At 42.5% G+C, this 12,073-nt stretch overlaps 1 protein-coding gene across 1 annotated transcript in view; it reads left to right on the top strand.

Annotated features, from left to right (window-relative positions):
• The window catches only part of LOC109918929 (NACHT, LRR and PYD domains-containing protein 3-like), a 54,032-nt gene extending 43,066 nt beyond the window's left edge, over window positions 1-10,966 (top strand). The window contains exon 13 of the mRNA XM_048604569.1: window positions 10,870-10,966. Within this exon, the coding sequence (XP_048460526.1) occupies window positions 10,870-10,966 (97 nt within the window). The remainder of the gene's footprint in view (window positions 1-10,869) is intronic.
• The last annotated feature ends 1,107 nt before the right edge of the window (window positions 10,967-12,073 follow it).

Below are 12,073 nucleotides of genomic sequence, written 5' to 3'. Positions count from 1 at the left end.
TAAAGTTTCTCTGCTGCAGCCATTCAATGCTAGTTGCCCATGTCCCCTGCAGTGTGAGTCTGTGCTTCCTAAGCAACATGCCAGTGTATCACAGAGGTGCCATGATGAGTCAACAGTTGCTGGTTACCAATCTCCAAAGAGGTTGGGTGCATATGGTGCCAGTGGATCATGTTTCTGGCTGCAGTCTAATTGTATGTAACATGGGGGTCATTCGGAACAAGTGGTGAGATGAATTTGGCAAAACACCCTTTGATTTCCAGGTCAAGGCTTCTCAACTTCTTCTCGCAGGTTTGCAAAATAGAATAATAATGAGGCAATTTGGAACATCAGCAAGGCTTTTGGCTAACAAAGATTCCCCCTTACTTGGCAACTAGCTACTGCATGGTGAGAAACTCTTCACACTGCTTTTCAAAATCATAAAAGATGCGCAAGATGCTCTCTACGTCAAGATGGCCTGCCATAGCCCACATCACTCAAACCCCTATGAGTCCACCCTCTCTCTGAACAATTGGCAAAGCCCTGCTAGACTGATCCAAGTATTGGAAATTCATCATCAGGAGGCCTACCATGTGCTCCACTACAGCCGTGGTGGCTGCATTGGCCTAGTCAGGGGTTTGCGAAACAGAGGCACTAACCATGGTTATGAAGGCAGCCCTTGTCTCTGCACAGCCATCCTCATCAGGCATCAGAAATGAAGCAGAAATATGAGTTATCAAGGAAAGTAGGCAGGGTTTAGTACCCAAGCTTCCAGAGGACTTGACGCGGATCCCTAAGATGCGGTACTGATGGTCACAGATGATGTAAGTTGACCAAAAGGAAAGCATTTCTGTTGATAACGTGTTATGCTATGGTGGTCTCAATGCAACAGGAGTGGCATTGTCTGATTACTGTAACTTCCCTTTCAAGGGGCTCATGTCACTCACAAGCCCGCTTCCTCAGACAGAAAAAAAATAATACTTACTCAACCACTCTGGGTGTGGTGGCATTTTTCATTTCAATTTCACATTAGAGTTGCAGATGAGGATGGAACAGGTTGTGCTTCACAGACTAAGTTGCAAGATTGGCCTGGTAATCTAGTGGTTACCCCCAAATCTTTTTGCTCCTTTTCACCTTGCATTCTCTGCAACTCCGTCAATTCTGATCTTCCTCACATTTTTACCTCACTCTTTCATTCAAGTCTTCATCTCCCTAAGCCTCAACAATTCCCTTGGTGGAGAATTCCACAGGCTTACCACTCTTTGGGTAAAGAAATGCCTTTCTCATCTTTGTCCTAAATAGCCTACACCTTATCCTTAGATTGTGGCCTCTGGTTCTGGACTTAACTTGCTTGAATTTTCATCACCTAAGAAGCTATGAACTGTCTAAAATACACAGAAGCTCATTTGTCACGAGGAAAAGAATGACAAATGGCAAATCAATAATGTTTAAATTACTGGTAGATTCCTCTAAGGTTTTGGAGTAGATTTGTAGCTCGGGTTGTGGGTGTTGAGGTCGGTTGGCTCTCCGAGCTGGTTTGTTGTTTCGCAGACATTTTGTTACCATGCTGGGTAATATCCTCAGTGCAGCCTCCGATGAAGCGTCGGTGTGTTTTCCCGCCTGGTTTTTAAACTCTGGAGTCCATTGAGCTGGATTGCCTCACTTCCAGTTTCCCTTTGTAGTGGAGTGTATATGGGGTCGAATTCTATGTGTTTATTAATAGCATGCTTTGTGGAGTGAACAAACAGGTCCCATTCCTGGACGTCATGGTAGAACACAAACTTATAAACAACACCCTTACTGGAATAAAATTCACCAGAGAGGAGGAGAAGAATAAACAGCTCCCATTCCTGGACATCAGGGTAGAGCACAAGACAAATGGGGAACTCCAAACGAAAGTACACAGAAAAGCAACTCACACGGACCAGGTACTGAACTTCAACAGTAACCATCCCAGCACACACAAACAAAGCTGCGTGTGAACACTGTTTAAACGGGCAACAACACACTGCAGCAACACAGAACTACACCAAGAGGAAGAAGAATACCTGTTCCAGCTTTTCAAGGGTAATGGATATCCAAAAAACTGGGTCAGAAGATGCTTACACAAACAACATCAGGAAGATACTACATGCCCCAACATACTCATCACACTACCCTACATCAGGAACACATTGGAACTCATCACAAGACTCCTACGACCGCTGGGCATCAAAGTGGCACACAAGCCCACATCAACCCTACGACAACTGCTCCCCTGAACCAAAGACCCACTCCCTCCCATGGACAGGACCAATGTCATCTCAAGATCCCCTGCAGAGACTGTGAGAAACACTACATCGGACAAACAGGAGGGAAACTAACAACAAGGGCACATGAACACCAACTGGCTACAAAAAGACACGACCAATACTCACTCGTCTCAATCCACGTGGACAAGGAGAACGACCAATTCGACTGGGACAACACCAAAATCCTGGGGCAAGCTAAGCAGAGACAGGCATGAGAATTCCCAGAAGTCTGGCACTCCATGAAGCATGCTATTAATAAACACATAGAACTTGACCCCATATACACTCCACTACGAAGGAAAACCAGAAGTGAGGCAATCCAGCTCAACGGACTCCAGAGTTTAAAAACCAGACGGGAAAACACAACAACGCTTCATCGGAGGCTGCACTGAGGATGTTACCCAGCAGGGTAATGAAACGTCTATGAAACAACAAACCAGCTCGGAGAACCAACCAACCTCAATACTTGTGGATTTTCGGAAATTTTGGCTTCCATTTACATTTTAGCTCAAACAATAGCTGACTTTATTAAATGCGGTGAATTATTTTTGTCTATCTTTGATGATGTGGGTGTAACCTTACCATAGAGAGATAATTAAAGGATTTGGTAGGATAGCCAGGGGAAACCTAGTTTCTCAAATAGGAGGATCAATAAGCAGTAACAAAACATTAACCCTGATTAAACTCAGCACTAATGTTCATGTCAGAAAACGTCTCTTCATGCAAAGTATATTGAAATCTTGAACTCTCTTCACCCCATAAAAGCTGGCGTGGTTAGACCAGTTCAAAATGTCAAAACTGAAATTGATAGATTTTGTTTGTCAAGTTGACAATCACGAGACAGACCATTTGATCGAATGGTGTTTTTGCTTTGCAGGAGCCTCCTCCTCATATTACACTAACTATGCTCTACTTTCTCATGTGCTTGCCTAGATTGTGTTTACATATATCTATGTCATTTCTGTCAGCTCCTCCATGTTGTAGTATGTTCCAGATTTTCCCTGCTGTTTAGGTAAAGAAATTCCTCCCAAATTCCCAACTTCAGGAGTGATTTCATATTTTTATGTCCCCTAGATTGTCAATCTTCGCCATATCAACACTATTGAACTCTTGCATTATATCAGATATCACTACCATCAGGTCACTTCTTAAAAGAGTTTTGATGGAGAAAAGTGCCCAACTTGTTCAGTTTATCCTGATAATTATAATCTTTAGGCTGTGGCATCAAAGTTGTAAAAAAAGTTGCATTTCATCAATATCTCTGTATCCTTTTAATAACATGGCGCCCAGAACTGTTCACAACCCTCCAAGTGCAGTCTAATGAAGCTAATGAAGTTTAATACAAATAACACCTTTTCAATTACACCCTTTAAAAAATAAACCCTAGTGCATGATTGGAATTTTTACGATCTTAGTAACCCATGTTGCCATTTTATGGAAGTTGTGTACCTATACACTTAGATTTCTTTGCAGCTCTTTTCCTTTTAGACTCTTATTATCTGTGTGTGACCTCCTTATTGTCCTTCCAAAATTCAACACCTCATGTTTGATAAAGCTGAGGTTAATTCATCATTTAAACATCCATTTTGTAATGTTGTTCATACTTTCTAGTATTTATCATTATCTTCTTAGTATTACAAATATTTTCAATTTGGTATTGCCAGTATATTTAGAAATATTACTTCCCTTCATGAATTCAAGTTGTTAATTTAAATTGTAAACAGTGGACCAAAAGAAGTGGGCCACTTCATACCTTTTGCCAACTATCCTGCCAACCTTAACCTCTACTGTCTGTTTTCTCATTTGTAGCCAGGTTGCTATCCATTCTACTCCTTGTTCTGTAATTCCACATTCTCTGACATTGGTCATGATTTCAGTACGCAGCTCTTATCGAAGATCTTTCAAAAATGCAAATAGTTTACAGTACATTCACCTTGTCTTTTTTCAAAAATATTTCTTCACCCAATTCAACAAGGTCTGTCAAGCATGACTTTTTGTTTTGAAATCTACACTGATAAACAATACCTTCTCAAAACCATCTTGAAAATTTAGGTAATTTACATTTACTACATTTACTTTATATATTCTCCCTGATATTTCATCACAAAATTCTATAAGGTCCATCAGGCATTGCTTTTATTTGGAAACCCATGCTGATTCCTGTTTCTATTTTTTGGTATCTATACATTTTTCTATTACATCCTTGAGTAAATGTTCCATTATCTTCCTTATCAGTGATGTTATGCTAACTGTCCTAGAATTGTTGTGACCCGCTTTTTAAATATATAAATAATATTGGCTGTCCTCTAGTTTTCTAGCATTATTCCATTTTCTAATCATTCGTTTGGTAGAGGTATTCCCAGCTGAGGAAACAATAATGGTGAATGGAGATAAGATATTGATCTACCTATGATAGAACAGGTTTGATGAGTTGAATGGCCTTTAATATAAACAGAAAGTACTGTAGAAACTCTGCAGTCTGCCATCAACTGTGGAGAGAGAAACAAGAGTTTACATTTTGAATCCAGTGACTTTTCTCAGGAACATATTAGCCTATTCCTGTTCCTATATGCCTAGAAATCAGATAATTCACATTATGCAGTTGTGGAATTTTAGCCAGGAAGCCAGAGGTTTGTGTGTCTCCAAAATCTGTGCGTACGTATTATCACAGGGTGCCAACTGAAAGTCCGACTGTTGATGGGCTTAGTTCCCAGTAGGATGGGGTGGGATATGTAGCTGTCTGCTGGTAGACATAGACATGGGCAGCACAGTGGCTAGCACTGTCGCCTTACATTGCCAGGGACCTGGGTTCAATTCCAGCCTTGGGTGACTGTCTGTGTGGAGATTGCACATTCTCCCTGTGTCTGTGTGGGTTTCCACTGGGTGCTCTGATGTCCTCACAAAGTCCAAAGATGTGCAGGTTTAGTGAATTGGCCGTGCTTAAATTATTCATAGTGTCCGGGGATGTGCAGGCTAGGTGGATTAGTGATGGGAAATGTAGGGTTACAGGAATAACGTAGGGAATTAGGTCTGGGTAGGAGAGTCTTCGGAGGATCAGTGTGGACTTGATGAGCCCAAAGGCTTCTTCCTGCACTGCAGGGATTTAGGGAGCAGGCTGCAAGAATCAGTAGGGCTGAGCCCAGCTCCTTAAGCGAAGTTCAATCTTGAGGTGGGAAGAGAGGGTCTGACTCATGCTTCAGAGTGGGGAAGCTGGCAGTGTACCTGTCTGACTTCAGAAGTGTTTGATCTTTGACTTTGAAGGGTAGGTATGATTCTGGGTGATCTGATTCCCAACCATAGGAACCAGCTGGGGGACTCGTCATAAGAACATAAGAACCAGGAGCAGGAGTAGCCCATCTGGCCACTCGAGCCTGCCCCGCCATTTAATAAGATCATGGCTGATCCTTGAGACTCAACTCCACTTACCCGCCCACTCACCATAACCCTTAATTCCTTTACTGTTCAAAAATTTATCTAGCCTTGCTTTAAAAACATTCAGTGAGGTAGCTTCAACCGCTTCACTGGGCAGGGAATTCCACAGATTCACAAGCCTTTGGGTGAAGAAGTTCCTCCTGACCTCAGTCCTACATCTGCTTCCCTTTATTTTGAGGCGATGCCCTCTATTCTTAGTTTCACCTGCTAGTGGAAACAACCTCCCTGCCTCCACTTTATCTATTCCCTTCACAATCTTATATGTTTTATAAGATCTCCCCTCATTCTTCTGAATTCCAATGAGTATAATCCCAGTCTACTCAGTCTGTCCTCATAGTCCAACCCTCTCAACTCTGGAATCAACCGAGTGAATCTCCTCTGCATTCCCTCCAGTGCTAGTATATCTCTTCTCAATTAAGGAGATCAAAACTGGACACAGTACTCCAGGTGTGGCCTCACCAGGACCCTATACAACTGCAGCATAGCCTCCCTGTTTTTAAACTCCATCCCTTGAGCAATGGCAGACAAAATTCCATTTGCCTTTTTAATCACCTGCCGCACCTGCAATCCCACCTTCAGCGCTTCATGCACAAGGACACCCAAGTCCCTCTGCACAGCAGTGTGCTGCAATTTTTTACCATTTAAAACATAGTCCATTTTGCTGTTATTCCTACCAAAATGGATGACCTCACACTTATCAGCACTGTACTCCATCTGCCAGACCTTTGCCCACTCACTTAGATTATCTATATCCCTCTGCAGACTTTCAGTGTCTTCTGCACACTTTGCTCTACCACTCACCTTAGTGTCATCTGCAAATTTTGACACAACATGCTTAGTTCCCAACTCCATATCATCTATGTAAATTGTAAACAATTGCGGTCCCAACACTGATCCCTGAGGCACACCACTAGCCACTGACCGCCAACCAGAAAAACACCCATTTACCCCTACTATTTGCTTTCTACTGGTCAACCAATCCTCTATCCATGCCAATACATTACCTGTAATACCGTGCAACTTTATCTTATGTAGCAGCCTTTGGTGTGGCACCTTGTCAAATGCCTTCTGGAAATCCAGATACACCACATCCACAGGTTCCCCATTGTCCACCATGCAAGTAATGTCCTCAAAGAATTCCACCAAATTAGTTAAACATGACCAACCCTTCATGAACCCATGCTGGGTGTTCCCAATAGGACAACTTATATCCAGATGTCTTGCTATTTCTTCCTTAATGATAGATTCAAGCATTTTCCCCACTACTGAAGTTAAGCTAACTGGCCTATAGTTACCAGCTTTTTGTCTACTTCCTTTTTTAAACAGTGGCATCACATTGGCTGTTTTCCAATCTGCGGGAACCACCCCAGAGTCCAGTGAATTTTGGTAAATAATTACTAGTGCATTTGCTATTTCCCCCATCAGCTCTTTTAGTACCCTGGGATGCATTTCATCAGGGCCAGGGCACATGTCTACCTTTAGCCCCATTAGCTTGCCCAGCACTGCCTCCTTAGTGATAATGATAGTTTCTAGGTCCTCACCTGCTATAACCTTCTTGCCATTAGTTCTCGGCATGCTATTTGTGTCTTCCACTGTGAAGACCGACATGAAATAACTGTTTAATGTCTCGGCTATTTCCTCATTCCCAGTTATTAAATTGGCCTTCTCATCCTCTAAAGGACCAATGTTTACCTTCGCCACTCTTTTACAATTTACCTATTTATAGAAACTTTTGCTGCCTGTTTTTATATTCTGAGCTAGTTTACGCTCATAATCTATCTTACTTTTCTTTATAACTTTTTTTGTGGCTTTCTGTTGGCCTTTAAAGATTTCCCAGTCTACTAGTTTCCCACTATTCTTTGCTTTTTTGTATGTTTTTTTTTCAATCTGATACTTTCCTTTATTTCCTTAGACATCCATGGCTGGCTCTCTCTTTTCCTACAGTTCTTCCTTATCACTGGAATATACTTCTGCTGAGCACTGTGAAACATTGTTTTGAAAGTCCTCCATGGTTCCTCAATCGACCCATCATAAAGTTTTTGCTCCCATTCTACCTTTGCTAACTCCTTCCTTATTCCTTCATAGTCTCCTTTGTTTAAGTATAGAACATAAGTACTGGATTTAACCTTCTCACACTCCATCTGTATTTTAAATTCGACCATACTGTGATCGCTCCTTCCGAGAGGATCCCTAACTGTGAGATCATTAATTATTCCTGTCTCATTACACAGGACTAGATCTAGGATAGCTTGCTCCTTCGTAGGTTCCATTACATATTGTTCAAGGAAATTATCGCGGATGCATTCTATGAACCCCTCCTCAAGGCTGCCATGACCGACCTGGTTTGACCAATCGATATGTAGATTAAAATCCCCCATGATAATTGCTGTACCATTTTTTACATGCATTAGCTATTTCTATGTTTATTGCCCACCCCACCATGATGTCATTATTTGGTGGCCTATAGACCACACCTATCAGTGACTTCTTCTCCCTGCTATTCCTAATTTCCACCCAAATGGATTCAACATTTTGTTCAGTAGAACCTACATCATCTCTCACTACCGCCCTGATATCATCCTTAAAAATCAGAGCAATACCACCTCCCTTAACTTCCTGTCTGTCCTTCTGAACAGCTTGATACCCCTGGGTATTTAACTCCCAGTCATGACCATCCTGTAACCATGTCTCTGTAATGGCCTCTAAATCATACCCATTTGCCATGATTTGCGCCATCAACTCATCCACCTTGTTTCGAATGCTCCGAGCATTCAGATAAAGTGCCCTTATGCCAGTTTTTGCACCTTCTTTTTGGGTCCTATCACCTCCATTACTAACAGCTCTTGAGTTCTCCTTCCCTTTAACTTTTTTCCTAATTTTCAATGGAGTTGAAGCTTCCTCGTCACCTGCTAACCTGCTGCTTTGCCTTACATTAATTGTTATTCTCCCTCTATGCTCACTTCTCCCTTCCCCGCTCCTTACTAGTTTAAAGTCCTATTAACCACCCTATTTACCCTTTTCGCCAGAACATTGGACCCAGCCCTATTCAGGTGGAGTCCATCCCAGCGGTATAGATCCCTCCTGTCCCAGAACTGATGCCAGTGCCCCATGAAAAGGAAACCCTCTTTCCCACACCACTCTTTTAGACACGTGTTTACTTCCCTGATCCTTGCCTCCCTATGCCAATTTGCGCGTGGCTCGGGCAGCAATCCAGAGATTATGACCCTTGAAGACTTGTTTTTTAATTTTGTTCCTAGCTTTTCATAATCCCGAAACAGGTCTTTTTTCCTAGTCCTGCCTATGTTGTTGGTACCTACGTGGACCACAACAACTGGATCCTCCCCCTCCCTCTCTAGTATCCTCTCAAGCCAGTCAGAGATGTCTCGCACACTGGCACCGGGCAGGCAACACACCATGTGGGATTCTCTATCCTGCTCGCAGAGGATACTGTCTATCCCCCTGATGATGGAATCCCCTACAACTACAATCTGTCTTTTTGCTCCCCCGTCTTGAATGGCCTCCTGGACCATGGTGCCTTGGTCAGTTGACTCATCCTTCCTGCAGCCCTGTTCCTCATCCACGCAGGGAGCAAGTGCCTCATACCTGTGGGAAAATGTCAAGGGCTGCGGCTCCTGTGTTCCTGTCTGCAGGGTCCCTCTACCTGCCTGACTCGCAGTCACACACTACTGTCCCTGCCCGCCGATCGAATTAACATTAGTTAATCTACCAGGTGTGACTGCTTCCTGGAACACAGCATCCAGGTATTTCTCCCCCTCCCGGATGTGCCGCAGTGTTTGGAGTTCCGATTCCAGCTCATCAATTTTGAGCCGGAGCTCCTCAAGCAGCCAACACTGGCTGCAGATGTGGTCACTGCCATTCTGAATGGGATCAGCTAGCTCCCACATCATACAGCTACAACACATCACCTGGCCAGCCATCTCTACTTAGTTAATTATTTAAAATGAATTTTTTTTTTTAAGTTTCGCAGTGTTCTCTGCACCAGTAAGTTTACTCCGTTATACACTCAAACAGACTCTGGCTTTGCCTTCTGACCCGCTCCCGGAGGATTTGGCGTCTAGGTGACCACCCCGAAAGATAACAAAGAGATGAGGGAAAAGAAATGCAAATAGATTACCTGCTCACCACACTTAGTCGTTATTATTAGGTTAGAGGAGGTGGAAGGGTGGGAGACACTATGCGTGTAGTGTCTCGGGTATTAGTTAACTCCCAAATTTATTGGGTGGAAGCTTACCTTCCCAGGTTGCCCTCACGCTTCCTCCCAGACTCCCGCCACTGAAACAACTGAAAGGCCGCAGTCACGCGAGGTAAGACTTTTATAATCGAAAAGCTTACCTTCCCAGGCTGCCCTCGTGCTTCCAGATGAAGGCAGAACGGGAAGTGCTTTTGCTCCCTTTGGCTCACCAGCAAAGCTGTACAGACATTTACTTTTTCCCTGAAGCACCCTTCACTACCCTTCAGCTCATAGGTTACCCAAGGCTGCCCACCACAAAAACTGAAAACAGGATTAAATCTTGGGCTATCAACCTCATAATTTAGACAAGTTGGCAACCTGTTTGGCCCTTGTTTCTTCTGCAGCTGGACTAGAATTGGCCTTGAGCTCTTCTAAAATTTCAACATGTGACCCACCGACACTCATCTGTTTTTGATTATTAAAATTCAACCCAACATTCTTCTGAAAGAAAGCATGATTCTACCATTCCATCACTCACATCGATAACTGTAAGTCGTGCTCCTTTGAAGAAAATTTTCAGGTGCTTGAAAAGCAAAGCAGATCTATTCAGACTGAAAGACGTCTTCCAGTTAATATCATGCTTCTAAATAAAAACTGAAAGAACTGCGAATGCTGTAAATCAGGAACAAAAACAAAGTTGTGGAAAAGCTCAGTAGGTCTGGCAGCATCTGTGAAGGAGAAAAACAGAGTTAATACTAACTCTGTTTATTTCCTTCACAGATGCTGCCAGACCTGCTGAGCTTTTCCAGCAACTTTTTAATATCGTGCTTCTGTTGTAATTTGACATGAGCTGATTAAAGGTGTCAAATAAAAAGGTAGGGGATTATAGGATGTAGCTGTAAAGAATAGATACAGAAGTTATCTTGTATCCAATATATAAAGCTCATCTGTATCTCATAATACTTCTCTCTGCTCTAGGTTAGAGCAGAACCAGTTCACCACAAATGGACAGATGGCGATAAAGAAACTGAGCATGAAGAAACCAGGAGTTCGTATTGTTATTGAAAGAGGCTAAAATATCGTTAACATTTAAATTTTAATCTTTGAGTGTCTTTTGTAATTAATTGCATAATTCTTGTGATAACACTATTTTAAATCTACATTCCAATGTATACCAGTAAATAGATTTAATGACGAAACTGACATCCAATTCTTTCTTGTAATATGCCATGATGTGGAGGTGCCGGAGTTGGACTGGAGTGGACAAGGTCAGAAGTCAACGGACAAAGGGGCTACACTCCTGAAAGCTTGTGATTTCAAATAAACCTGTTGGACTATAACCTGGTGTCGTTTGACTTCTGACTTTGTTATCTGTCAGCATCAGTTTGTTTATGATTCAAGATGTTTGTTGTTTGTAAGATTTTCTACATGTAATTTTTCAAAATAAAGTGCATTTATATACTTGGCATATAAATGCATCTAGATTTAAGTGCTATTAAACAGGTCCTGAAATTCAACTTTATACCAGAAAACAAGCAAATAGTGGGAAAGGGACATAAGCTGCATTCACTAATTCAACTGGTCCAGGGAACCATGGAAATTTCATTCTTGAGAACTTATTATTGTGAAACAGACATGCAGCCAGCATTACCTTTCATCAGTGGTGTGCCTGTTTAGGAGATAGATGTGAAATCCAGCAACATTTAGCAGAACGCGCACTGTTCCTGGAGGCAGCAGTAAAAAACAAGAAGTGGCAGAACAGTCGGTAGGTTTCCGAGAATCAAAGAAACAGTTTGGAAGTCTTTGTCAGGGTTAGGAGGAAGGAAGGAGACCCTGACCCTGAGGAATAGCAAGCCATCCACTCCACTAGTGCCCTCATTATGTCTAACCGTACTAGACGGCATTTGGCACAAGCCAAGATGCTGCTGCCAGAAGTTGGGACATCAGGTCAACCAAACTGCAAAGTGACAACTGCATTGGCAAGAGTGTTCATGCAAAGAATTAGCTTTGGATAGTTAGAAGGCACAATCAATTGTCTCTTGCTGGAACCTTTAATTACCTTCTGTCCTGGTCAATAACATCCCTGCCTGAAAGAGAATTATAGATAGTAGGAACTGCAGATGCTGGAGAATCCGAGACAACAAGGTGCAGGGCTGGATGAACACAGCAGGCCAAGCAGCAT

The sequence above is a fragment of the Rhincodon typus genome, chromosome 13 (genome assembly GCF_021869965.1).
Source record: "Rhincodon typus isolate 14 chromosome 13, sRhiTyp1.1, whole genome shotgun sequence".
Taxonomy (NCBI): Eukaryota; Metazoa; Chordata; class Chondrichthyes; order Orectolobiformes; family Rhincodontidae; genus Rhincodon; species Rhincodon typus.
This window is presented reverse-complemented; position numbering and strand designations above follow the sequence as displayed.